This window comes from Oryzias melastigma, linkage group LG13 (genome assembly GCF_002922805.2).
Source record: "Oryzias melastigma strain HK-1 linkage group LG13, ASM292280v2, whole genome shotgun sequence".
In the NCBI taxonomy this organism is placed as follows: domain Eukaryota; kingdom Metazoa; phylum Chordata; class Actinopteri; order Beloniformes; family Adrianichthyidae; genus Oryzias; species Oryzias melastigma.
Window position 1 is genome coordinate 20,051,134 of NC_050524.1, and position 26,957 is coordinate 20,078,090.

At 42.7% G+C, this 26,957-nt stretch overlaps 3 protein-coding genes and 1 long non-coding RNA gene across 5 annotated transcripts in view; 2 read left to right on the plus strand and 2 right to left on the minus strand.

Moving 5' to 3' along the window:
- The first annotated feature begins 233 nt into the window (after positions 1-233).
- On the plus strand, positions 234-8,324 carry LOC112149105 (DHRS-12_like_SDR_c-like domain-containing protein). Its single transcript, XM_024276567.2, has 10 exons — positions 234-387; positions 1,662-1,795; positions 4,122-4,204; positions 4,282-4,377; positions 4,484-4,565; positions 4,646-4,707; positions 5,074-5,178; positions 6,236-6,326; positions 6,424-6,561; positions 7,754-8,324. Exons 1-10 carry the CDS (start codon positions 332-334, stop codon positions 7,867-7,869), a joined length of 963 nt encoding a protein of 320 aa, XP_024132335.1. The 5' UTR covers positions 234-331; the 3' UTR covers positions 7,870-8,324.
- Positions 8,325-9,160: 836 nt separating this feature from the next.
- On the minus strand, positions 9,161-20,644 carry wdfy1 (WD repeat and FYVE domain containing 1). The gene is made up of 12 exons (XM_024276563.2): positions 20,247-20,644; positions 19,537-19,604; positions 19,392-19,465; positions 19,266-19,320; positions 16,889-17,039; positions 16,697-16,809; positions 13,768-13,894; positions 12,369-12,474; positions 12,191-12,292; positions 11,989-12,119; positions 11,804-11,912; positions 9,161-10,671 (listed from the first exon to the last, which is right to left on the minus strand). The coding sequence occupies exons 1-12, from the start codon at positions 20,381-20,383 to the stop codon at positions 10,612-10,614; spliced, it is 1,233 nt and encodes a 410-aa protein (XP_024132331.1). The 5' UTR covers positions 20,384-20,644; the 3' UTR covers positions 9,161-10,611.
- A 57-nt stretch (positions 20,645-20,701) lies between these two features.
- Positions 20,702-21,834, plus strand: LOC118599502. The gene is made up of 2 exons (XR_004948884.1): positions 20,702-20,889; positions 20,984-21,834. It is a non-coding gene; the product is annotated as an uncharacterized LOC118599502 (long non-coding RNA).
- serpine2 (serpin peptidase inhibitor, clade E (nexin, plasminogen activator inhibitor type 1), member 2) overlaps positions 21,694-26,957 on the minus strand; it is a 5,663-nt gene continuing 399 nt past the window's right edge. The window contains exons 1-9 of one of the 2 annotated variants that reach the window (XM_024276566.1): positions 26,880-26,957; positions 26,265-26,543; positions 25,738-25,965; positions 24,758-24,955; positions 22,847-23,045; positions 22,681-22,778; positions 22,386-22,472; positions 22,222-22,305; positions 21,694-22,151 (exon numbers count right to left, since the gene is read on the minus strand). In XM_024276566.1, the coding sequence (XP_024132334.1) occupies positions 22,114-22,151; positions 22,222-22,305; positions 22,386-22,472; positions 22,681-22,778; positions 22,847-23,045; positions 24,758-24,955; positions 25,738-25,965; positions 26,265-26,529 (1,197 nt within the window). In that variant the 5' untranslated portion in view covers positions 26,530-26,543; positions 26,880-26,957 and the 3' untranslated portion in view covers positions 21,694-22,113. The remainder of the gene's footprint in view (positions 22,152-22,221; positions 22,306-22,385; positions 22,473-22,680; positions 22,779-22,846; positions 23,046-24,757; positions 24,956-25,737; positions 25,966-26,264; positions 26,544-26,879) is intronic. The other variant, XM_024276565.1, reaches the window with a different exon arrangement.

Here is a 26,957-nt window from a genome sequence, read left to right on the forward strand (position 1 = left end):
CTTTAGCAAACAACTTCAGCATATACAGCAGTCACATTCAGCAAACAACATTCAAACTTGCATTATCGCAGATAAATCATTGATTTCTTATACTTTGGATGTATTTTTATTTTTTTTTTTGCCTTGTTTCTATAGAATAACATGTCAATAAATTAGTGTAAACAAAATAAAAGCCTCCTTCATCAGCAGACGGCTGCATCCCTGCGTGCTGCCGCTGGGCGGCTGTTGGGACCGCGGTCCGGAACCGGTCATGTGTGCTCCACGTGGTTCTGGTCCCGCGTAAAAGCGGAGCAGAGAAACTCCGAGAGGGAGACGCTTCCGGAGCAGCATCATGTCCCTGTACCGCAACTCCGCCTGGTTCCTGAAGGGACTGACCGAGTTCACCAGGTGAGACACCTGTCCTGCTCTCTCACTGTGTGCAGATTGTGAGCTCTGCTGGAGACACCTGCAGTCAGAAGGTCAGGAGTTTAATTACAGGTTTAACTTTGCAGAAAGACTTAAATAAGACAGTTGTTGATACTGCTGAAAATGCAAAAGAAAGTGTGGATTTTTTTAAAGTAAATTACTTACTGAAATTGGCATTTTTAAAAAAAATCGAATCCTTAAGATGAGTTTATCATCTATTAGTTGTAATAAAACAATAAAAAATAAAAAATAAATAAAAGTCATCTGCTATTTGAAGATCCAAACGTATAAAGATGTTAGAGCTCGAACAAGCTCTTATTAACTTTTGCTTTGATGCTTTTAAAATGTTTAATGACTTTAAGCAGAAATAACTGTTTTTTTTTAAATAAATACATTTAAACTTAAGCTAAACCTAAAGTTCAAAACTGAGGATGTTTTCAAATAAAATGTATTACATTAATCTATCTGTCCGTCCGATCATCCATCCTCTTTTTAAACCCACTGAATCCCCTTTGAGAGTTGCTGGAGCCTATCCTAGCTGATGTTGGGTGAATGTGGATACCCTGGATGGGTCGCCAGTGTTTCAGGGCCAAAACAAGTTTAACATTTACCTCAAAAATGATAGTGATAAAATAGTTAAAATGTGATTCATTTTCACAGACAAAAAGGATTTTAAAATCCACTGACTGATGAGCAGAAAGAATTAAGAAAGCAAATCCATAAACATTAGAGATTCATGAATTAAGGTGAGGTTTAACATATATTTTAACTATATTTATCTATAGTTTGACTAGAAATGGCTCCAATTTATAAATAAGCATTATTTAATTTTGACAGACATGCCCCCCTCTTCAGGATCCAGCATGCCAAGTTGTCTGAAGAGGTGCTTTTGTGGTTGTTTCCCCCCTTCCCTTTGTTCGCTGTTATCTTTTCTCCCAGAGAGCAGCCGCTCCGACCCTGCACTAATTACTCTCTGCATGACACCACCGAACAGAGCCGCCATTTAACCTAAGCCCCTCCCCTCCTTGCTAGTCTGCTATCTGCAGGACAATAAGAGAATTGAGCTTGTTAGCAGCGCGCACGCTCACGCACGGAGTCTGACCCCAAACCCTCTCTCATCAGAGATGATGCCAGGCACACTCCATCCTCCTTTGTCCCCGTACTGTAAGGCAGTGGGCGTGGCTGACCTCAAACAGCCGCCGTTGATGCTGTGCAGCTGAGAAGCTGCTGAAGCTGCAGATGTTGATGTCTTGCAGGAATGGCTTCCTGACAGCTTCCAAGCGTTTCGTGGAGAAAGACTTGGATGTGTCTGTGGCCGGACGCTCTTTCATGATCACAGGAGCCAACAGTGGCATTGGGAAGGCTGCTGCCATGGCCATAGCCAAGAAAGGTAACACCACCAGATACTGCATGAGCACAACGAAACATGCAGAGATAATGATGACAGACATGTTCACAAGGTCAGAGTCACCTGACTGTCCAGCGTCCAATCACAGGAGTGCACTTTAGTATTCTTTATCACATTAGTACAATGGAAACGTAAATAATTTATGCAGAATTATGATCTATAGCTCAGCTTTTGCTGAGCATGTGAGATGAATCAGAAAGTACAGTTTTGACTTAATTTATATAAAAACTTAAGAATCTGAAAATTCTGAAAACAATAGTATATTGTCGACATACATATAAAGATGCCTGAACCAAACTTAGATCCAAGCTATAAAGGAAGAACTTCTCAATGTTCCACTGTGGTTCCAGGCTGTGGTTCATGTCTGATGGTCATTGAAAACAAAGTCAGGATTTCATTGGACTTAATCATCCTGGAACAAGCCAAAGACATGGAAGGATAACAGAATATGCAAAGTAACGGAAACCTCAGTAGAAAAAAGCTTCACCAGTGGGGTTTACATCAGGGGTCTCAAACTCAATTTACCTTGGGGCCACGGAAAGGAGAGTCTGGCTGAGACTGCGCTGTTTGGGGTTCAATTTTTGCCAAAAGTATGTTTTTGTGTCCACTGTCTATATCTTTGGTCCATTGTCTATGTCTGAACATGTGTATTGATCATTTGTTCATGTCTATGTACTACTAAGCAATATCTTCTGCGTGTCCTTTAAAACGACAGGAGCTAAAGACGCCAGCAACTGTTGCTAAGGACTTTTCACACGACCAGATCCAACAACAATTGCAAATGCTAAGCTTTAATCATAAAGCAAGCTGAAACTTCACAAAGCAAATACAAATATATCAAAGAAGCGCGGACATGCAGAAGAAATTGCTTAGTAGACATTGAACTTTCATATTAATAACTTTAGGGCCGCAAATGGCCCGAGGGTCATATTGAGACCCATGGTCTTGACATAGTCCAGCGCCAGATTTGAGTTTTTGTTTGCACCCGCTTCTGGTCCAATGTCAGACGTCACCGACCTCACTACAAGTTTTTTTTCATTAGTCACACTTCCTGACTCAAGGAAGCTAAATCAAGAACGAGTCAAGGTGAACTGGCAAATGGTGTATACTTAGACAGTGCTTTACAGCCCGATTTACACACAAATTCACTCACTGATGGCAGCTCCACTGCCAAACACTGGTGCCAACTGTAGCGATCAGTGAGGAAATATGGGCACTCTGGTAATTTTTTTTACTTTTTAAGTGTGTGCAGAAACTCCAGCGACAGGTTTCCCGCTTTAGGACTCCCAAAGGAGATTTCAGAACCCCTGCAGGCTCTTTGAGACCACTGGAAACTTCAAACAACAGCAGAATTTTTGTAGAGTTTGAGGGCAGTCGGTTTGTCTCACAAAGCTATCTCATTCATCACACTATCGGGGGGCAGACATCACCTCCACACCCCAAAAAACTTCACAGAATCTTTCTGGGACAATCAATCTGCCTGAAAGGTTGGTATCAGACAATCTTGTGAATGTCAGAGTTTAGTGTTTCAAAGGAAGGAGGAAGCTGACGAGCTCTGTTGTCTTCCTGGAACTTTATCAAGACGTTGATCTGTATCTCATAACAGAGTTTAATAAATATATTAAAAGTATTGTATGATCTTGGATTAATTGATTTATTTCTAGTAACTGTTTGGAACAGTGGTACAAAAGATCCGTTTTACCCCAAAGTTTGCTATTTTTTCACTAAGAAGAGGACTGAGTGAACAATTCAATTTGAGTATTTTTGTTCATCGTTTTTACCTTTAGTGTGAAACCTTCATAGAATGCGAATAAAGATATGTTTACAGTTGGGTAAGAATGGGACTCTTTGGATGAAGAACTGCATCAACTGAGATGACTTTCAGTATGTCTCTGTTAAAAAAAAAACATTCTCTTTTTAGGGCATGACTAATTTTCTGCTGGACTGAGTTTTGGATCTTAGTGAATTATTCACAGGTTGGGGGAAATGAAAAGGGAGATTGGCTAAAGGGCAAATCTGTTGACGCTGCAGTTTTCTTCTATGGCCAAGAAGCAGGAAATTGTGATTATAAGCAGCTGATATGAGTCTTGAAGTACTTCCACTGATCATTTGAGCAGAAAGAAAAAGGCATTCTGGGAAACAGGTTTGGATGATGTCAGAAGTACTTTAAAGAAAAATTCTTTAGACAAACACCACTTGAAAAAATCTTCAGGACAGATTGAGTAGAGAATATTCTCCATTTCACAAAAAAAATGTAATTTAATCCTAAATGTTTAATCTTGGTTCTTTGGGCTAATCTCCGTCACAGGGGGAACGGTCCACATGGTCTGCAGGAACAAGGACAAAGCTGAGGAGGCCAGAGCCGACATCGTCAAGGAGAGCGGAAACAAAGTGGAGTAAAAGTCAACTTTACCCAACAAAACTGGGATTAGGGCTAGATTAAACACTCAATCTGTTTTTTCTTACAGGAAATCTACGTTCACATTCTGGACTTGTCTGAGACCAAGAAGGTCTGGGAGTTTGCTGAGGCCTTCAAACGGAAGTACAAGACTCTCAATGTGCTTGTAAGTGTTGATGTTACTGCAAGTTCAGAACAGGAAAGTGAGTTTTGGCCTCACAGCTTGGAGTTTATCACATTTTTGCTAATGATAATCTCACACGACCTCACAGATCAATAACGCAGGCTCCATCATGAGTCAGCGAGATGTGAACGCAGAAGGACTGGAGAAGAGCTTCGCTGTAAATGTCCTCAGTGAGTCACAACACGAGCATGAAGTGTGAAGACAATGAGCATTAGAGGAAGGATGGAGATAACTCTGAAACTCTCTGCAGGTATTTACATCCTCACCAAGAGCCTCGTTCCTTTGCTGGAGAAGAGCCCGGATCCCAGAGTGGTGAGTCTCTGCTTCATGTTGTCAGTGATTCAGGTAACAAGACGAACACTGTGAGAAAAACTGAGACAGTTCATTAAAAGTGATCCACTGGCCTTTTTTTGGATTAACCACACTTTCAAAATTGATTTATTTAGAGTTAAATATAATCACAGAATTGTATTTTTTTTACCAGTAAGACAAACTTTATCACCAAAGTGCTCATATGAAGTGCAAAATGTGTTAAAACATTTTTCCATTTATTTTGAAGCACAAAATAACATTTAGGGTTGCCACACTCCTTTTAATTATCTTTATGATTTCAGGTCTTGGATCATTTTTATATATCAATTTTTGTTTACAAAAGTCCCTTTTGTTCTCCATGTTCAGATCATAGTGTCCTCAGGAGGAATGTTGGTGCAGAAGCTCAGGATAGGAAACCTACAGTCTGAGCGTGGTCGCTACGATGGCACCATGGTCTACGCCCAGCACAAAGTAAGAGCTGCTCACTTTGTCCAGGCTTTGAGGGCTGGCGTCCTCTTGGTTTTCCAAAAATCCTGCCTTGTCTGTTACTGATTATGTGGATCAGGTGTGTTTAGCCAATAAGCCTGGTTGGTTGGAAAACATTGGCCCTAAATTTGGACACATTTGTTCGGGAGGAACCAGTAGAAATTGTTTGGGGTATTTCTATTTCCACTCTGTAAAATGCTTGTCAGTAGATGAGTTCCTGAAATGTCTTCCGGGAAACAGGACATGGAGCGCTATTAGTATATGAGAACTGGACTGAGTGGCCCCTCCCCTCTGGCGTTCTAAACAGGAAGTACCCACTGGTTCCAAAAAGCTTAAATCCCATAGACTTCTATAAAGACAGCTATTACTCAGTCATTCTGTTTATCAGAATAACCATCATCGCTCTGATACCTTTTTTAACGTGTTCTTGATGATCCTATTATATCAATATTTTTTCTGTAGTTCAAGTTGTAAACCGAACAACCAGATGTCTCAATAAAAGTAACTGGAGCCTGCGGGCCCGAGGTTCCAAATCAAAGAACAGATTTCGTGTAGCTTGCTTTCAAGCTGTAGGGGTGAGGCCTTCCAACAAGCTCACTCCTGATTGATGAGAGCGGTTACCATAAACACAAAAACTCAGACCGACTCGAACCAATCACAGCCTACTTAGAACGTCTGGATCCAAAATGGCGGTGTTTGAGTTGCAACAAAATAGCGACTGTATTGACTTAATTTGGTTGGAGATGGAAGTGAACCCTTCACACTCATTCACTCCAGGTGATACAGACGATGGGGCGGAGAATGGACTCAGGTCATGGGGGCGGAGCTTGAACTCTGGAATGGATTGACCTCCTCTTTAGAGAGCTGCTTCAACAGTTGAAGGAATTGAGAGGGAACTTTCATTGGTGCAGAACTCAGAGTTCCTGCAGAATCCAGTTGGTTTCTGACTTGTTGCCGTCCCGTTGTGTGTTTTGTCTCTTTGTGTTCACAAACATAGTCAGTGTCCTTCACTTTCACAGCTTTGTGTGTGCTTGTGTTCCAGAGGCAGCAGATTGTGATGACAGAGCAGTTTGCAAAGACTCACACTAACATCCATTTCTCCGTCATGCATCCTGGTTGGGTGGACACTCCAGGTAGCCCCTCCCACTCCCTCATCTACGTCCTGTAAAAAACACATCTATAACACCTTTCTCTAACAACAAAAACCTGCTTCCTGTCTTTATGTCCCAGCGGTAGCCAACGCCATGCCAGACTTCCATCGCTCCATGAAGGAAAGCCTGCGCACTCCGGATCAGGGGGCGGACACGGTGGTGTGGCTCGCTGTCTCCGAGGTTTCCATCACAAACCCGAGCGGACGTTTCTACCAGGGTATGCTGAAAAAACATCTGAAAGGGGTTCAAATATAATCTAAGCCTGTGAGTGTCCTGGTGTCACAAACTGTAGTTGCAACACCAGAGCTTTTATTTTGAAATCATGATCTTTTTTTTATGTTAGCCATTAAATACAAGTGGAAGAGTGAGGTTACAAGAAGCAGAGATAAAGGTGGAAAATTTGTGCAGAAGTGAAGAGGTGTGTGGAAACAAGTTGGAAAGGAGGAGGAGGACTGTGGTGAGAGCAGCCATGTTAAATGATTTGCTTTCCTTCCCCTTAAAGGAAGCAGTTGAAAAGTGAAGAAGAAGAAAACAAATTAGACAGAAAATAAATGTGTTACAAATGCTGCACATTTCAAAGTTAAAAAGTAGAATAAAGGAAATGAAAACAAGCTGATTAATGTGAATGAAGCTAAACAATACGCCTGGAGTGTGCACGTGCGCGTGCATGTGTGAGGACATTTGGCATGTGTCCACTGCAGCTGGAGTGGTCTGCTTTGGTGCCAGATACTGCCAGAGAGCGCAGAGCCTCAGCGATCACACTAATGTGCTCTTTTGTTCTGCTACGTACCGTCCCCCGTCGGCCTGACAGAAAAAGGTCGCAGCCTAATGTGAAAGGATGTATACATCCAGCTCTGGTGCTTTCCTGTGATTGGTTTGATGATGACAGGAAATGAAAAAGCTGTTAATGCTTTTTTTCCCTCGTTGTTGTCTTTCTCCACATCCTATAAAAAGCCTGTGGATGCATTCTGAGTGTTTAGTCCAGTGTGCAAAACTGTATTTTAGCTGATTTATTTAGTAATTTTAGTTGATTTCTACACATTTGTTTTAGTATTTTTAGCTATTGTGCTACCTTTGTTCTAGGAGGGATAAAAAAACTGAAATTTAAAGGTGGGGTCATCTGGACCCCAAAAGATGGAACAATTAAAGCATTCCACTCCCTACACTGCCCTCCGCTCCTTACCTGGATCAGGTGTGTTCAGTCTGAATCAGCATCAAGCAGTGGGGAGGGGTGCACCTGGAAGTAGGCCTGGAGAGTTCCACAAATAAAGTAAACCCTCTGGTGTGACTAACAGGAAAAGTTTGGCTCAGGCATCATCGAAATTCCCAAAAAAATACAGATAAAACCCAGATAAGTGTGAGTTTAAGTCCATAATGACAGTGTTCTTTCTGCTTCTCCACCTGCTCAGACCGAAGGGTGGTGTCCACCCACCTGCCGCTGGCGTGGACCCACAGCTCCCCTCTGGAGGAGCAGAAGTTCATGTCGCTGTTGGAGGAGTTGGCCAAGAAGTTTCAGTCGCACTAAAGCCTGCAGGAGGCCCCAGCAGCACTAACCTGGACTCATCACAAAGACTCTGCTCCGTCTGCAGGGTGGAGGGGGGGTTCAGCTCTGTCCTCCCTCAAACACGAGGAGCTCTGATGGGACTCTTTGGAAATCCTGCCTTCCAAAAGCAGAACTGACAGCTGGCGTGATGCTCTCTAACCATCAGTGTGGTTGTTGTTGTCGTGTCGTTGTTGGGCTTTGTAACCATTACAGGTCAATGTAACCATAACGAGCTTGAATGTCTGAGCGTGCTTCTGAGAGAAGACCCCGCCCACTCAGAGTGTCTCCGTGGTTTCATTAGCAGTCATCCAGATGGGAATCTGATGACCAAAATCACCTTCATCTCTTTGTCACGTTCTCTCTAATTGTAGGTCTGCCACACACCTCCCCAAGTCTCACTGTAACTTTGTGTGAATAAAGCAACTTACACACTGCTACTAGACATACAATTCTTCAGAAAATGATCAAAGTAAGAACCGTCCAACCTTTCAAACATCTTTATTAAGAGATTAATCATTTTTCTCTCTGTGTTCTGGTAGATAGGACCACTGAGAGTTCCCCGTTAGTCCTGGATGATCAACAAAAGCTTTAAAAAACAGAAAATCTGCAAAAATACACCAAGAACCAGAAAGACCGAGAAGGAGGGGAGTTTGTGTTTCTGTATTTGTCCGGGGAAGATGAGAAGATCAGAAGTCATAGTGGCTTAGATAATGAATCATCTGGAGGACTCAGGAGATTGCTCCATCATGAGGACGAGCTCCGATAAGGAAACACAAAAATCCATTTCCGTTCCCCCAGTCGTTTGCTGATGAGAGCCGTTCCTGCAAACGGCCAATCGGGGCGTCGATCCTGCCTTCATCATGACGGGTCCGATTCAAGGACCAGATAAAGACGTGATGACTGGGAGAGGCTTTGATGTCGGACACGGCGGCTCCCGACTGCGCCGGGCCGATTAATGACCTGCACGTCCGTGACGGCGGTTCAGGAAGAGTTTACATGGAAGGAGGAGGGAAATGAATCCTCATTTGTGAAAATCAATGATCTGATTACAGATGCTCCGGCGGACAGAAACGGGTGTCACGCGGCTGATAGGATCTCTTTCTGTCCCGATTTTTGGACGAACCCGTTCCAGGTTCTGCACCTTAAAAGGACAGTTTCAGCTCTGAAAACAACATGAGGGAGTTTGGGCTCCATTTACCCACAATTCCTGCTTGATTTGGAAAAATAACAACAGCTTAGAAATTGGTGAGTGGAACAAAAAAGTAAACAACAGTTTGTGGAGGTGACAGAATGTTTTTACTACAAATATAAATACACACAACATGAGCAGAAACTGGAATGTGACTACAATTTGAACTCCAACTTCACTCACAGTAAGGCAAGCGTTAGTTTAACATCGGATGATCTGCAGCTGCTATTTACAGTCATGCTACCCCCCCCACATCTAAACTCGTTGGTTCCTCACAGATAGTTTGTGCGTCCCCGTACGGTTGAGGACAACCAGAAAACACAACCTCTACAGTCAGTCAGGAAGGAGGTGGAAAGCAGAAAGCCGGGCATGGATGAACAGTCGGAAAAGTTTTGCGATTGTGTTCCGTTTTTAAGGCTTTTGGAGAAACACGAGGAGCCGGGATGTCAGCGAGGAGTTCAGTCCACTTCTGAGAACAGAACCTCTGGGCTTTAGGGGCAATTTTACACCAAGAAAACTTGTAGAATGTATCTGATGCTTCTAAAGGGGGGAGTAGCACTCTTCCCGCTGGTTGCTGTGGCAACAGGTAACCGCCTCCCATACCTCGCTGGGGACTGTGAGGTGGAGGCAGGATAACGGTGGAGCAAACATCTGCAGCTTTTTCCCTCATCTTTCCCAACAGACGTTCAGCGTTCCTCACGATGGACAGATAACAGTTACGGATGAACGAGTGACAATCTACAAATGTAAAACCTCCTGAGAGTGAGTTAAGGCCAGCTAGTGAAAGAGAAGCAGTCATTTCTCCTGCAAGACAAGAGTCTCCGGGTGACGGGATTGAAGAGCGTCTGAAGGGACGTTCGTGCATCACACACACTTCACAGCACTAAACGCAAAACAGTGCAAACAGGAGACCTTTGTCAAAAGCATCGAATGTATTGAATGTAAACACTTCTGTCAATACCATTCCCCCAAAGGAGAAACCATGACAACGCACTCGCTTGTTCACCCCCTTCCCCCATTGTGCTTCTGTCTTTGAAAATAGCAACAAAAAAAACTGAACGATCAAAAGTTTTTCAGACGATTAGTGAGACGTTTACTGAGAAAAAGAGGAATGCACGCACACACACACACATACCAGTACATACACATGCTTACATCAACACACACACACTAACACACCCCCATGCATGCACTCGTACACCCACACACATCCACACAACGCATCAACACACACCAACACACCCATACATGCATGCACTAATGAATACACAAAAACAGGCACGCACAAGCACACACACCTACACAGATGCATCCACACACTCAGACAGACACACATTTGCAATCACAAGCATGTATACACCAACCCACATCAACGCATACACACATACACACATACACTCACACATGTACATCTACACCAAAGAGCTGAGGATCCTGGGCGTTTGGGGGGGGTAACTGTACAGAGGGGTTTCCATGACACTGGGAGGAAGCGGGGTGGGCTTGAGCCAGAGCGGGTACCATGTGGGCCGGGCCAATCAGCGCTGGGAGAAGCCTGTTGCTAAGCTACAGCCAACCACCTGTGTCATATCCCAGATCTGTGAAGACAAACAGATGAGAGTCATGACCCGGATACCTCCAGAGGGTTTCGGTTCAGGACTTCCCAGTCCGAGCTTTCCTGGATCACATTTCAAACTCTTTCTGGCATCAACGCTGCAGGTCAACAGTTTACAAACACTGAAGACTAGAAAAAAAATGACTGAGAAGGAGTCTAAAGTAAAGATTGGTCAAAAAGCAGTAAACCACCTTTACTCAGAGGTTAGAACAGATAAAAATGAGAAACTGTATTCATTAAGAATTATCTAAAACTAGTCAAAGAGCTGATAACATCCATATGTTTAGAGCTCCAACAGCTGGTCTGTTCATCTCTAAGCCCTGCTTGGCCTGAGTCATGAAGGAAAAACATAGAACTGGAACAACAAATCATTAAAAATGTTCTTTTCACATAAGATCGTTGATTTAACAGACATGTTTTAGTGTAGCTCATCAACGAGTTAAAATAATTATCATTGAAATCTAGGAAACTGCAGTGCAGAAAAAGGTTGAGGAGGACAAACTGTGGCATTCAGGACTCCTCTAACAACCGATACAGAAACTTCCTAAGTGGTACTGGTTCAGATATATACAGCACTACTGGTACCATATAGAAACAGGAATCTCTGTGCTTCGCTTAATATATCAGTCATATATCAGTCACTTGTATTCTAATCAGTTTTGTAGTACAATTCTAGCAACTGTGGGCAGGCTCATATAAGAATGGGTGTGGCCGTGAGGGTGGGCGGAGCATCAGTAAAAATGCCAAAAACAAATTATCTGAAAATCTGTCTGTACTTCACAGCAAAAGATTTTAATTCAGTAACCTGCTGGATCAGAGTGAAGTGTACAACGCTCTGATAAAAAGACTATCGTCATGGTGATGAGCGGTGAAATATATGTTTACTTTGGCGTGTGTGAAAACGGAGATGCATCGCTGCAGTACAGACTGTTAGAAAGAAGGAAATCAAGAATCTTAAGCTACGTACACATCAGACATTTGACTCAAACAAGTAGCTGATTGTGTTCACACCGGGTAATTTCTTTTTTGACTTAATGATTCAATCCAGCTTGAATTTTGTGACTTTTTTAGTGTTTCATATGTGGAATCTATCAGCTATTGAGGACTGTTTTGACCTTAACAATGCGGTCACTTCCACAAGTGACCATCAGGCCTCTGGAGGGGTCCATGTCCATGTGGGCGATGTTGTGTTTCCCCTCGTGGAACGTGGCCAGAGGTGTTCGACTGCAGACACACAACCAGAATAGCAGTCAGAGCTTTCCTCTGTGAGAACAGGCGTTCTGCTAAAGAATAAACTTACTCCTCATCTTTGATGGTAGCGAAGCAGTCGTCGCACACCCGCACAGGGAACTCGAAGCCCATGATTGGAAAAGTGGAGCGTTTCGAGCTGCATTTTCCACACACCGCTTTGCCGCACTTTCTGCAGTGATGCTGAAGTAAAAAACAGACAGTTTAGAAAAATCACCTTGGGCAGGATGAGGACTAGGAGCTTCTCCCCCCACCTGTCTGAGCCCCAACGTCTTTGTGTCCCACATCTGCTTGATGTTCCAGAAGAAGGGCTGCTCACACTTCTGACAAGAGTCGCTGTCTAACCACTGAGGCGCCTGCAACAAACAGCAGCTTCAAATGTCAAGCAGCATCTCAGTCTTACAAAGCAAAGATGTTTCTGGGGATGCAAACCTCTTCTCTCTGAGTGTCCATGTTCCACACGGCGACGCCTCCATCAGCTGAGCAGGAGACCAACTGCCGGGTCAGCTGGAGGTACCGGATGGCCTGAACGCGCTCGCTGGGGAGGGAATCCAAAGTCATTTCTGTCCGCTCAGCAGTTCTGGAGGCTCATTTTTCTCTAGCAGCTCACATGCTGGAGCTAATTCCAACGTCCATAGCAACCATGTACATTCAGGGCATAAAACCTGCCTCTGAATGCTGCACAGCAATTAGGACTTAAATAGAGAGGATGTTGGTCGACATGAGCGACTTCAGCCTAAAGCTTCTAGAATATAAGATGTATTTGCTGGTTCGTTTCAAACATCAGTAGATCTTTCAGTGATTTCCGCAGCAATTTTTGTCAGATTTCTTCTTAATCCCAGACAGTAGCTGTAAAATCAAGCAGCACATTAGTAAAATATGATTTAAAAAAAAACACAACAACTTCATAAAATCTAAATACTGTTATTGTTTTTGGAGATAACTTAGAAATAAAGTCTGATAATGTCCCCTAGTGGTGAGATTGGAGAATGCAACATCAATTCCACCATATCATCCTGTTTAGACACAGTAACAAAGACATCCCACATTCCACATTTTGCAATTTTAAATCCTGTTTTTCTACACATTTTCCCACATTTTATGGATTATATCGATGACGGAACACAGAAAACTTGACGGTAAAATATAGAAGATGCGCCTCATAAAGCTTTGTTGCAGCTGGGAAGCGGGGGAGTTTTGGAGAAATCTGTATAAAAAATGAGAATTGGAGATAGAGTGTTCCCTTATTTGTCACGGAGGATTGGTTCTCTAAATAACCCCCAATAGGTGAGATTCATGAAGTAGCATAATAGGTGTTTTATGGGCTGTAAAATGCCTCACTACACACTTTACTGACTATTTAAACTGTTTAAACCTTCACAGAAAAATAAGTCCACTATAAAAGAAGGAAACATAGATCTGATCATGGGAAAGATTTATGCAACTCTGTCAAGATGCACGTGCAGCATCTCTGTAGAGAAGACACTGCATAGAGACTGATGAGATCAGCAGCCAATCAGGATGCTGAACACATTGTGCCGTTTTAAAAAAATAAATAAAAAAATAAAATGCATGCAAAGTTGGACTGCAAAAAATGGTGAGACTGCAAAAGGTGAACGGCAATATAACGACGGAACACTGCACATTATTAGCTGTTGCCTGGAGACATCGGCTTTCATAAGGCAGAGACAGATCAGCCTCAGACATTCATGAACAGATTTAGTCCCAAAAAGATGTTCTTCTGACCAATTTTTGACATATCACTTGATCGTTTTAAATCATTCAGAGCTTTCCAGTGTTTGTTTTTGAATAAAGAGGGAGATGGGCTTACTGATGTCCCTGCAGCAGCAGCGTTCGCCCTTTGCGGCCGCCGATGTCCCACATGATCACGCTGTGATCCGAGGCGCCTGAGAAGAGCAGCCTCTGGACGGGATCCCACCACAAGGATCCAATGCTTCCTGCAAACAAACAACAGTTCTTCCATGTTATTTCCCCCTTCATAGGTTTCTCTGACATGCTGGCGCCACACGGTGGCTGTAGGGTGAACTACAGTCCTCAACCTGACCTGAAATGATCAAAATCAGAAAAAAATTTTACACAATAAAAAATACAATTACAAATTGAAACATTTGGGGAAAATTGTAAAATAAAAAGTTTGTGTATTATGACAATTTCGGTGCATTGATGTTTTTTTTTCTTCTATAATTCTTATGTTTCCAGTGATTGCTTAATATGCTATACATGTAAGAGTGCATGTATAAAATATAACAGTTGGGGTGGGAATTTTTTGTGCTCTTCATCACTTCCTATTTATCATATTATCCTAATATTTAACTATTTTAATGTGTTTTTTTTGGTGTTTGAAAATAAAATCTCTTTATTCGGTTCCTCCTTTCCAGCAAAGACCAAAATTCTGAGTTCAATAAAAAAAAAATCTAAATAAATGACTGCTCTATTTAAAGAGAGACTTTAAACGGGTTCTAACCACAGCTAAGTTCTTGAAATTCCTACTTATCTGTGATGAGACCATGTTTTCTGGAGCCTATCAGCAGAGGCGCACGTTGTGTTGGGATACAATGGCCCTTTGACCTTCACGGCAGTCACACGCCGAGTGTCAGGCTGATAAGGGAGGCATTATTTAGAGCCGTGGAACAACCACATCCACTCGACCCTTGAAGCTTTTCTGATCTGACTCACCCTCAGAGTACTAAACATCTGAAGGCTGGATAGCTGGTTTTCAAATGCTTTCATGATCTGATGCTGGTGAAACAAGTGGACACGAATCCTCTTGAAATCCCCTCTTTTCTTCACAGATTTTTTTTAATTTGATGCTTTTTGACTTCTTGAATCACTAAGGTTCTGAATGGATGTGCTGGATGTGCAGATGCATCTCACTGAAGAACCCCAAAAAAACCTCTGCAGAGGTTTTTTTGGGGTTCTTCAGTGAGATGCATCTTCTCACGTTTGCAGGAGTTGCAACAAAAACAGCCAACTAGCTTCCACATCTGTTCTGACGATCTCATCATTCTGGCTTCTAGTCATCATCCACTGGTTTTCTGGGAGTCATGAAGATCTAAGCATGTCTAATCTGCTTGCATCACGTTCTCCTGGGTAAAGATTTACAACATAACGGAGATCAAGCAGGTAGTTTGATTTCCACAGGTCTCCTTAAGACAGAGAGGATTCTGGGGGCGCATTTGCATGACGCTATGAAGGTAATGTACAGCTAACTTCCGATGACAGGAAACGCTGAAATGTGGACTTCTGCTGGGATGGGGCTTTTCATCAGAACCTGGGATGTTCATTGAGGTTTCATTCATTCCACGATTTCTCACTTCAAACAGCAGCAGAAATGTTATCACTGTAAAAAAAAGAAGCTGACAGAAACGTTCAAAAACAAAATCTGCTATCAAAACAAGAATTTCACGGTGGATCTGTAAACAGCTGGATTAGCTGATTAAAATAGGTTCTCTAGATATCCTTTAAGACAAACTCGTTATAACATTTCATGTTTCTGTCGAGAAGTGGGAGCGGTTCCACACAGGAAAACTTCACCAGCATCAATGTTTCTTTGGACAAATTTATTGAAGATTTCCTGATCATGTAGGACTGAGTTCAGATGGATGCAGACACCAGCAAGAACCAAAAAAAAGGTAAAGATTTAGAGGTTTGTTTTAGCTGCAAAATTCAGAAATGCATTAAATAATATTAATAATTATACTTTAGATAAAAGAAAAAAAGCCACCAAACTACGACCCACGGGCCGGATCCGGCCCTCCTCCATATGTGGACCAGCCCCCCAAACTGTTATGGCTAAATTAGACATTTTTCCAGTTTTTTTAGGCTAATTTGGGGTTTAGCTAATATTTTAGCTTTATGCTAGCTGTTTTTGTTAAATTTGACATTTTTCAATTTTTTTAGGCCAATTTGGCATTTAGCTAATATTTCTGCTACATGCTAGCAATTTTGGCTAATTTAGGCTTTTTTCAGTTTTTAGGCTATTTTGAAGTTTAACTAATATTTCAGCCAAATGCTAACTGTTCTGGCTAGTTTAGAATTTTTTCAGCTAATTTTGCACTTTGCTAATATTTTAGCTAGCTATCACCTTAAGCGTTTTCAGATATCAACTTCAGTGATTTTAGCTATCAATTTAGGCATCTTCTGCTATTAATCTATCACAGGTAATGCTATATATCTAGTTTTGAAAATGTTTTAGTATTATTTTTTTCAGGGAAGATTACAGAAATGAAATATTTAACATTTGGCAATGTGTTGCTTTCTGGAAAACCATAAATCTTTACATTTAGGGTGTGACTGTTACACTTTTTCTGTTAACTTACAAACCAACTCCGGCCCCCCATCAGAGAAGAAAACAGTTATGTGGACTTCACAAGAAAAGGTTTGGGGACCCCTGGTGTAGAGGATGATTCTGGAGAAGATCAAAAGGAGCTGCACTATGTCTTTGACGATCTAGAAAAAGTCTGGAGGAGCTGTGGTTTGGATAAGGAGGTCTGGAGTGACAAGAGAAGAACGTTGGAGGAACAGAAAGAGCAAGTTGGAACGGGTGGAGGAAGGTTTCTGGTTCGTGGACGGGCCTCTAAAGAAAGCAACCAAAAGACTAAGATAAAGGAAGTAACTGTTTTTGTTCTCCTGCAGATTCAAATCTGTTGTCTCTAGATTCTATCCTTCCTTTGAGAACTTCAGGAGAATCAGCCACTATTTAAGATTATGAAAAACTATATACATGCATGTATGTTTACCTTCATGGCCCTTCAGCATGGTGACTATAGAGTACGTCTGCCTCTCCAGCTTCAGCATGGTGACTTGTCCTGAGAAGTCGCCCACGAAGGCGTGCTGCGTCTCGTGGTCGTATCTGAGCACAGAGTCAGGGCTCCAACGGTCACTTCCTGACCCCATCTCCAGTCAGAGGGAACATAGTTCCAGAAGGATACTGCAGGCAGGAGGCCCAGGCGGAGAAGCAGTGCCTCCCCAGCATGCTGCCGCTCTGCGTGCACATCCAGCTCAGGCTCTTGTCATGGCCGGTGCTCACCAGCCACTCGCTCTCCAGGGAGAAGACCATGGCCGACACGCGGTTCTGGTGGGCTGCAATGACAAAAACTCATTTTATGACTTTTCTCCTGCTTTGGTCCAGACAGACTCTGCAGGGTCAGACTTCCGAATTACAGAAGTGTCTCTGCAGACCACAGAGCTGCAGTTAAACAGGAAGCACTGAAGTGGCTTCAGAACTACTCTTTGGAAAAGAACCAATCTTCAGTCAACAATGTACTTCAGTAAGATAATTCCTCAAAGTCTCATCTACTGATGGTCATCCTGTTTGTCATCAGTGTTTTTCTGCATCCTTTGCATTCTCTATGCGTGTCCCTGAAGTGGACTTTTTGTTGGTCATCTCTGACGCTGACGTGAATCATCTGCTTTTAAATACTAAAGCTACTTTATTTCAGCAATGCACGACCACTTCCAATGAAAAGTCTATGTGTAAATGCAAGTTTTGGACTTCTGCATTCAAAACTCTTGTGTAGCTACGCACATTTTTAAGACGGTTTTTGGCTCCACTTACATTGATCGCACACTGAAAATTTCATTTTGACCAATCGGGGACCAATTTGGTAGGGATATATGGATAATGCAAAGAAAAGAGTTTAAAACTTGGTCTCAGAGGAGAACTTGAAAATTGCATTTTATACTTGGCTGGAATTCTACAACACCAAGTTTCTTATATATCAGAATATAGCTGCAAAAGAAGACGTTTGAAGCAACATTGTCAGATTTGCCCCAATCTGACATTTGGTACCAAGCGTCTTCCAACTTTAGGTGCCAAACATATGCTAGTAAACTGTAGAAAAAGGAGAAGAAGAAGAAGAAGAAGAAGTTCCTCCCCGTTTGTTTAGTGTGGACACCATATGTTTAAAGCGTGTTCTTGAATTGCCGTCACATGCCCAGTGTGAACGTAGCTTAACACGAGGAGAAAAGAAGCAAACACCACAGGAATCTTTAAACTCAAAATGTTTTCATGTTTGAACAACAAAAGCTAAATGTTGCAACGGATGACTGAGAGCAGATGTTGATGGTCATGCCTGAGATGATTCGCAGAAGTTCCTCTGAGGATAGAACTTGTGTATCAACCAAAAGGAGTTTTGGCCCTCAGGTTTTTTTTTAATGTTTCATAAACTGAAACTAAAGCCTTGTTTCCACAGAGCGGTAAGGAGTGGTACAGGACGGGCCTGTTAATTCTGGCGAGCGTGTCCACCGAGTTAAGCCTCACTTCCACTGAGCAGCAACAATGGATGTCATCAAACAGCTCATCTTTGTACTGCTTTACTTCTGGTACATCATGTATAACAGAAATGTAATGTTTGAAAAAAGATTGCAGACGGCTAAGATTAATACAGCCATTGGAAACGTTAGCTTAATTATCTTATTGACGCTTTTAATGTTGTCATCACTGTCTGACAATCAACAGGTGGTTACAGTGGCTCCGCCCCAACCATCCCATTCCATTTTTCTGTGGTCCATTGAAAATACCTCAAAATACCGTACCGTACTGGATAGCTCAATGGAAACCAGGCTTAAAGGTACAGGGTGAACCTGGACCTTCTCGGGGTCTGGTGGAGGCGTTTTGTGTGAATAGACATCACATTCTCACTCCCAACTCGTCACATATTGACGTTTGGTTAAGGACTTCTCCGTGTCACTTTTTGACATTTTGGGTGTCCCCAATTTATTTTTTGACAGACTGGCCGTTCATAAAATAAAGGGTCTGCAACCCATGGGACGCGGTACCGGATGTGTCCAGTAACAGTACCCAATCCCTAATCTGACACCAGACTTGGTACAAGATGTAGTATCAGACCCGAACTGGGTCCGGATGTGGTACCAGACACAAACCAGTACCAGATTAGGGTCATTGTACCGGCAATGAGTTAGGGTCGAAGTCCGCTCCACGTCCCAGTCCTAGACCGAAAACAAGTTGGAGACACCCAAAATGTCAAAAATTTAAGGCCCCTTCCCTTAGTAAAACGTCAGTATGTAACGATTTGGGGATGAGAATGTGTTGAAATAGAATATGCTTGTCAGGGGCCTAAATTCAAAGCAGAACGAGTTGAAACTTCATGACACACAAACCAAACTGGGTTTGCTGAGAAAAGGATCTGAAACAAAAAGATTTTTTTTAACGTGGGCCTGATGCAGGTCACTTTCTCTCCAAGAGCTTAAGGCCATGAAACGTCTTCAACACACAGCTTCACCTTTTCCTCCAAACATTCTAGACTTTCATCTAAAAGAGTCATTGTTAATGAGCCTCGGACTGACCTGGGTATGTCTTGACATGGTTCATCTTGTTGAAATCTTCAGAGATGAGAAACTCCTGCCAAACACATGGTTCGGTTTCAGTCCACAGACAAATGAAAACAAGAAGGTTTCAATCCTTTCACATACCACGACCGATCCATTGTCCTGTCCTATGAAGATCCGTCTGCTGTCGTGGTGGTATGACATGCACGAGCAGGGCGCTGGAGGAGATAGGAGAGCGGGAGTGAACAGGAATCGAACGTTCATGTATGTGTGAGGCAGTCTTACTTACAAGAGACGGTGTGGTAGATGCTGGGCCAGTACTGACCGCTGTCTCTCTTCAGCCATACCCTGATGGTTCTGCAGAGAAATGGACACAGTTTTACCAAGGTTCTCAGTGACGGAGGAGTACACTATTCTACAAATGCTTCTGAGGTTGTTTTACATGAAGCTCCAAACCCTTCCAGGTTTTGAAGAAACGTTTTCTCTCTTTATTCTCACATTTGTTGGCAGGCAGCCCATATGATGATGAGGTCACTGGCATGCTGCCTTCTAGTCCTTTAGGATTTTTCTTAAAACATTAGGTAATGATTGTGAAGTCAGTTTTATTGCTATCGATCAACAAGAAAACAACCTGGATTCATTATAGACAACATTTGGTTCGTGACTCTTTTTTTTCTCCATAAAACCATGAAATCCGGGTCATAATAAACCGTAAATGAAGCTTCGAGTGTGTAAAATGATCAAACTAAAAGAAGGAAACCGCAGTTTGGTTTTGGTTCTGTTTGTTTGTTTGTGCATGCTGGGAGTTGATGTTCTTGGATTTCTCTTCCGGAGTTTTACGGCTTCCTTGTTGGATTTACGGCAACAACCGAACAGAAACGGTTGTGTGGGGAAAACGAGCTTCTTTCCGTGTTTCCTGTGTTAAAATCAGCGCGCGCAGAAACATGAAGGCATTAACCAGCAAATAGACCGATCCCGCTAGCAGCTAGCCGGACTCACCTGTCCTCGCTGACCGTGATCACTCCATCTTCCTTCGGGATGAGCACGGCGGCATTGACAGCGTCCGTGTGGCCCTCGATCTTGTTCAGCAGAACCGGTCTGGCGGTCTGGGGCCTCGAATGGATCTCCGCAGCCATGGTTTGTCTGAACCGACAGCGTTTCCCCCAAATGCTGTTCCTCCTCAGGCGCGAGCCACGGCGGATCAGCTGACTCCACAGCCGCTGGGATTACCGTAAAGACTGCGGGCGCGCGCGCAGACAAAACGCGAGACTTCCTCAGATCGCACTTTTTCTAATGGGGATTAACACGTGAGTGGGATTAAGAGCGCATTTAAAGGAGAAAACCACATCGATTTTGAGGACATTTTCTCTGTTTTAGTCTGACTTTCTTTTTAGTAATTCTATTTTTTTTATTATTCCATTACGTTTAATGCTTGGAATAAACCAATAAATTCAATAAAAATAAAGAAGATGATGGGGAAGTTCCCGGGAATATGAATACCATCATCATCTTTGACCTGAAGTCTGTTCACTGAAGTTCCTGTCATGTTAATTCTGTCCAGCCTTCAGGTTCAAGTTTGACTTTAGAGCCAAGATGGAGGAAGTTGGTGAAGACAAGATCCAAGTGAGATCATGGACAGAAGGTAAAGACTCACTGAAGGAGACACCCATCAACTACAGTTCTTATCTGACTTTACATGTGTGTGCTGATGATTCCATCCATCTTCTGAATGTCAGTCACAGGGTTGCTGGAGCCTATCCCCACCACTGTTGGGTTAAGGCGGAGTTCCCCTTGATTTGGTCACCATTCTGTTGCAGTCCCACACACCAGGGGCCAATTTTGAGACATGATTTAAGATCTTAAGTATATTTTTGACTGAACAATTTCCACACATAAAGAATCTAGCCAGGATTTGAACCAGGACTTTCTCACTGTGAAGGGGGATTGGTAACCACCGAATTTCACCCATTTACAGTTTATTTTATTTTTTGCTATATAAAAAAATTTCTTACTCATTTCCGTAAGAGAAAAACAGCTGATCGGGATCAGTTTCTCTCATTTATATACATTTTCTTCTTGGCCATCAATAACACCATCAGTTTTTTTGCAGTCTAAAATGTTTCACTTGAAAGTATTTAAATCAAAATCCAGAGAACAAGCAGTTTGTTCCATGTGAGGATCAAACATTTGAATTTATGATTAGGTTTAAAAGGTGTTTTAGTTCTGGGCTCTGCAATGCAAAACATCCAAACTGAACAAAGGAATAAATTCATCTGATAATGAAACAGCCTTCAGGTTCCTCCTTGTTCTCTGCATATAAGATATATTAAACAATAAATATCTGACAAACTTGGTGATTCCATAATGCCACATGTATGTGCTTTTTATTGGCTTCTTTAAATTCATCTCCAAATAATCTAGAATTAAAACTGTTGAAACAGGAAAACCATTTTCAGTTGTTTTATTCTTGCTTGCATTTTCAAACAGGTTTAACAGAAAAGTTCATCCACAAAAAGAACATGTTTCTAAGAGTGTAAAGATGGCAAAATAACACAAATATTCCAGTAAGAAGGTAAAAAAAAAAAAATCTTCTCACGGCCAAAGCAAGACAAAACAAAATAAATGACATTCAAAGTCTTTAAAAACGCAATATAGTCAAAAAAGTTTAAACACAAAATTAAAACAGTTGGAAAACCTTTTATCCAGCGTGCTGCGATCCAGAAAATGAGTAACATAAAAAGCAATATTTAAAACTGAAATCATCCGTCCACATTTTACATAACAGTTCCCGTAAGGCGGCGAGTGAGCGATCCACAAGCTGGTCAGGGGGTTCATGGAGTGTGTCCGGGGGGAGCAGGCGGCGCCCTCACGGCTGGTTTATCTGCCCCATGAAGAGAATGGTTCCTGCAGACAGAGAAGCTCAATCCAACAACGTTCCAGACATCTGCAGAGATCTGTGTGTGAACCTCTGTACCTGTGGGTTTGTGCCGGATGAGGAAGAGGAACGGTCTGTCCACCGTGACCCATGGCGGGGAGGACCGCGCCAGGAGGATGGTAGCTGCAGACGAAAGCAGCACATAGTGAAGACGTGCCATCATCCACCTCCAACCGTGTAGAGAGAAGAGAGGAATCACTCACCGGTGGCAGCTGCAGCTTGTGTCCCGTCTTCATTCACTATGATCTTGGCTTTCTGGAGAGCTTTGGACACGTGCAGAGGTTCAGCGCCTGGAACAGCAGGGAAGTGTTGTTTTTATTTCCAGACTGAACAACCCCCCCTCACTGTACACATGATGGCAGCAGAGCTACACTCTACACAGCAGAACACCTCAGACGACCTGCGCCGTCAACGGTAAACAACAACATTCCTCTCATACTCTCAAACAAAGTGCCGAGGTCTGCCTCCGTGACACGTCTGAAAGCTGCTCTCACTTACTGATGTGGGAGAAGTCGGCTTTCTCCTGACTGAAAATGTCCGATATTCCCAAAGATGAGAGGGGGGCTTCCAGGTCCACCTCTGCCTCTGCAGTGAACCTGTAAAACAACACATGGACGGTTATGGTCGGGCTGTTGGGACGCTGCTTGGAGGTAGTCTGTCTTACTTTGGGATGAGCAGGCGGATCTTCCTCATGTGCATGAGTTTGGTCCAGGTCTGCACGGTGGCCGTGCTGATGTGGGGGGTGATGCTGGACAGGGGCGTGTCTTCTTCAGAGGGAACAACGATAACCATGGTGATGTTGTCGCCGTGGTACGGCAGCTCGATCACCTTGTATTTGCTCCCTTCAGGGGTGGTGGCAATGCCTGAAGATGGAGAATCAAACAGGAAAGATGTAGAAGTTTCTGCTAAAATGGTTCATTTATTCAGCCCGTCTCTTTGACATTTGTGATAAACCCGGAACAAACAAAAAGGCTGATGGAGGAGAGGTCAAAGTTTCTAAGGTGATTTTCGTCTCAAATATCTTCAAATACCAAAAATGTTTTTTTTCTGTGATTTTCCTTGATTCTTATGTTTTTTTATTTTCCGTCAAAATTTAAAAAAAAAGTGTTTCTTTCTTTAAAATGATTTATTTAAAATTTAACAGCACCAAGAAGGTTTATGATAGTCTGAATCTCAAGTCATTTCTGCTCTAAGTTTAGTTTTTATTAATAAAACCTGAAAAGAAGACTGTTATTGATCCTGAATTGGGGAGATTGACTTCTTCCCACAGCATGATAGGAAGGTTTAAAGAGCAGAAAACAAATGATGACAGATGTTCTTAAATAAATAAAACATTTGAAACATAAAAGATGAGAACAAAAGAAGTCAGATTCACAGGCCCTGGACCTGTGGAGTCTGTTACAGTTTTCAAAGTCACCTAGATCCACAGAGGAAGATCTCCGGGTCTTTGAGGAACATCTCAAGTATAGCTTGAGTTTACTGCTCTTACCTGAACCCAACTAAAAACAGAGACACTGGAAGTACCCACTGGCTCCAAAAAGCCAAAATCCAATAGACTTCTACAGAGAAGTAAACAATTATAACTCTGTCATTCTATTAGTCAGAAGAACGGTTCTTGCTCATATACATTTTTAACATGTTCTTGATAATCACTGATTGGAAAAAACTAATTTAACCTAAAAGTTTAACTAAGATTACTAAAGTAGTCTAAATTAATTGTAAGATGCAAACTTTGCCTATGCTATTAGAGACTGAGTTTGGTCATTTTATTTTGTGGATATACTCTGGATCTGGAACAGTTTAAATAAAATACTTTATCTGTTTTGGATGAACGTGTTTAATGTAACAGCAAACAGAGACATTAAGGCAGTGGAGTGGTTGTTGTGGTGGGGTTACGACATTGAAGGAAGGGAAATGTCAACACTACACTTGAATGATGGATGACAATCATAAATTAACTCTATGCCAAAAGAAACATAAGTATAACCGGCCTCCGTTTGATTTTCCAGAAATTCGTCAGAAAGCCATTTCTGACGAAATCCAGCAGTTTGTAGGCAGTTCTAAAAAAACCTGAAGGCTTCCATCTGAGAGCCAAAGACAGACGTGAACTTACTGCAGACACAACCTCACAGCTGAACATGAGCTCAGCTTCACATCAGTGCTGTGTGAGAAACTATCTGTGCCCTGCATACACCAGCCGTCTAAATATAGCGACTGATTAGTATGACGTTTGATTTCACACCAGACCAAATAATGTCTAAACCATGTGGCATGTCTAGAAGCTGGTCCTCCTGGTGTTTTCGCAGATCACCAGACGCTCTGGATGAACCACAAACTGAGCTAGAGAACATCTGAACCTCATTCTGACATTTGCTCCATATTAGAACCCGGTCTGGGTGAATACTTGATTCTGGTTGTCCAATAAAACCTGATAAAAAGTTCTGGTCACATAGCCTGAATGTTCTGTATTATTATGCTGGCCTAAACTTGTATTCATTTCTGTAACCACGTCTGAAACCATCCTTTACGTCATAGTGAGGAACTCTTATCCCGTTGGCCTGCTTCTAATTCTCACCTATGTTGAAGAGTGACAGCTGGGACATCATCGGAACTTTATAGACGCTTCCGTCAGCCGCGTTGAAGGGTCGCATCTTGGTGTTCTCTGGCTTGAAGCAGGACTTCCACAGGCCTTTGAAGTAGATGGAGTTGACAGCGACCAGACGGGTCATTGCTGGATCCAGCATGTCTGCTTTGACCAAGCTGGGGATGTGACCTGCGTGGAAAGACAACAGGAAGTCACCAAATCAAACCAGACGTGCATAGCGGGAATGTCTACAGTACAAACAGATAAAGGCGCTCCAAGTAAAACAATTATGACTCATCGAGTTCTAATGGACTGCAAGTCTGTTTGAAGACTGAACCAAACGACTGCACTTGAATGAAAAAGTAACCTCTAATCCAGGCATGTGATGCGGTGTTCACACAAGACTGTCACTACCCGATACTAGCGCATGTACTCGCGGTTAGGAGAGTCTTGGTATGAAATGTCAAAGCGGTACAAATCTGACGAATATTGCTCCAGGCTTTTTCTCTCACTCCTCTATTCCGATGTATGACAGATTTGGTGTCATAGAATTCCGGCTGGGCACAAACTGCAATTATTAGTTTCTTCTTCAAGACCAATTTTCAAACATCTGTGTTTTGAGAAGGATGCTACCCATATGTCACTGCCAAATCCTAGTCCCTAACTGGTCAAAGTCCAACAGGTTTCACTTTAAACTCGCAATCAATGGCCAGGCATTTTGTACATAGAGCTCAAAAACGGACTGAAAAACGTAACCCCATGAAACTTAAGGAAGCGGGGAGGTGGACGGAAACGTAGCTACAAGTGAAACACACGTTTACATAGACTTTTCCTTGGAAATGGTTTCTTGAAAGTGCATTTCTGAGCCTAGAGTGACCAAAGCATACAGCTTAATGGGTTCTATTCGGTTCTGTTAGGATCCAAACTTTATTCAGCAGTTTTCCATAACCCCTTGAATGTCCCATTCCTACCTTTGGTCATGTTGTTGACCCATTTGTTGATCTCGTCAGCAGCAGTATGGGGGTTGCTGAAGTCCAGGCTCCTGCTCTCACACTGAAAGTTGGCTTTGTTTGTGCTCATAAAGCTCTTCTCCATGGGGAAACCCTTCTGGCTGAAGATACCGTTGGCAATCAGAACAGTGTCCTGGTTGGACTTTGAAGTGAGAGTTTTGTGCAACCTCTTCAACATCTTGTACGGTCCTGAGCAGAAAAATGTTTTATACTGACATAATGTTTCATTGAAACAATAAACTTTAATACATGGTCAGTGTTATTAAACAACATCTCCTGATGTCAATGAAGGTTCTCAATCATTCAGGTGGCATTGTTTTGAAGTTGAGTCATAGCAACTGGACTTAAAATCTTCTTTGAAACATCAGTATGTTGAAGCCACTTGGATGGATGGCAAAACAGCCAGAACGTTTCAAGGAAGAAGAAATTAAGTCCAAGTGCACTGACTGACTCAACTTCAAAGTACATCCTGAAAATCCATCGCTTACCATTTTTCTTGTACCGCAGCCCTTTGATGATCTGCCTCCGCGTTTCCCCGTGGGCTCCAGGGAGCAGCATGCCCAAGACAGAAGCCACTCCATGGGGCGAAAGCACCACGTTCTCTAAGGGCTTGGAGCGGACTACTTCCTGAAACACCTGGACACCAAGATCAGAGCCTCGTTCTCCATATGATGGAGCTTGGCACAGCACCTTCTTGACTCCAAACAGGCTCAGCAGTGCACAAAGGCAAACTAGAGATGTGTGTTTCTTCATGATCCCCAGAACACCTGTGGGAGGAGCCAACAGGAGGTCAGAGGTAGAGCCCCCTGACAAACACTGATGTAGGTGACCTGGACATTCCTGCCTATGGGGGTTCATACCAACACCACTTTTTAAACTTCTTAAATAAAAAGAAAAAGACTTAAATAACCGAGCTGCTGCACCGTTTAACTTAGTGCGCCACAGATCTGTGTGAGGAACCACTGAAGCAACACGTTCAAAGGAGGAAATGTCTACAAGAAACGTGTCAATAAAGTTTTCATTTATGAAAAATGTATGAAATTGACTTTTTTTTTTACTACCAGCTCACGTGGTGACCCATTCGAAGCGGTCAGTGGACTCACCTCACAAACTTCCACGCACCGCGCGAATACTGAGACGACTATTTACATACAAAGCACCCCCACCACCAAACCGGAGGT

What these genes read in the sequence shown, in the direction of transcription:
- LOC112149105 (XM_024276567.2), top strand. Translation starts at nt 332, where the DNA reads ATGTCCCTGTACCGCAACTCCGCCTGGTTCCTGAAGGGACTGACCGAG. An exon ending in TCAAGGAGAGCGGAAACAAA is followed by an intron (nt 4,205 to 4,281) that starts GTGGAGTAAAAG and finishes TTTTTCTTACAG; the next exon opens with GAAATCTACGTTCACATTCT. An exon ending in TGGTTGGGTGGACACTCCAG is followed by an intron (nt 6,327 to 6,423) that starts GTAGCCCCTCCC and finishes TTTATGTCCCAG; the next exon opens with CGGTAGCCAACGCCATGCCA.
- wdfy1 (XM_024276563.2), bottom strand. Translation starts at nt 20,383, where the DNA reads ATGGCTGCGGAGATCCATTCGAGGCCCCAGACCGCCAGACCGGTTCTG. An exon ending in TGGACACTCAGAGAGAAGAG is followed by an intron (nt 12,293 to 12,368) that starts GTTTGCATCCCC and finishes TGTTTGTTGCAG; the next exon opens with GCGCCTCAGTGGTTAGACAG. An exon ending in GCTACCATCAAAGATGAGGA is followed by an intron (nt 11,913 to 11,988) that starts GTAAGTTTATTC and finishes GTGTGTCTGCAG; the next exon opens with TCGAACACCTCTGGCCACGT.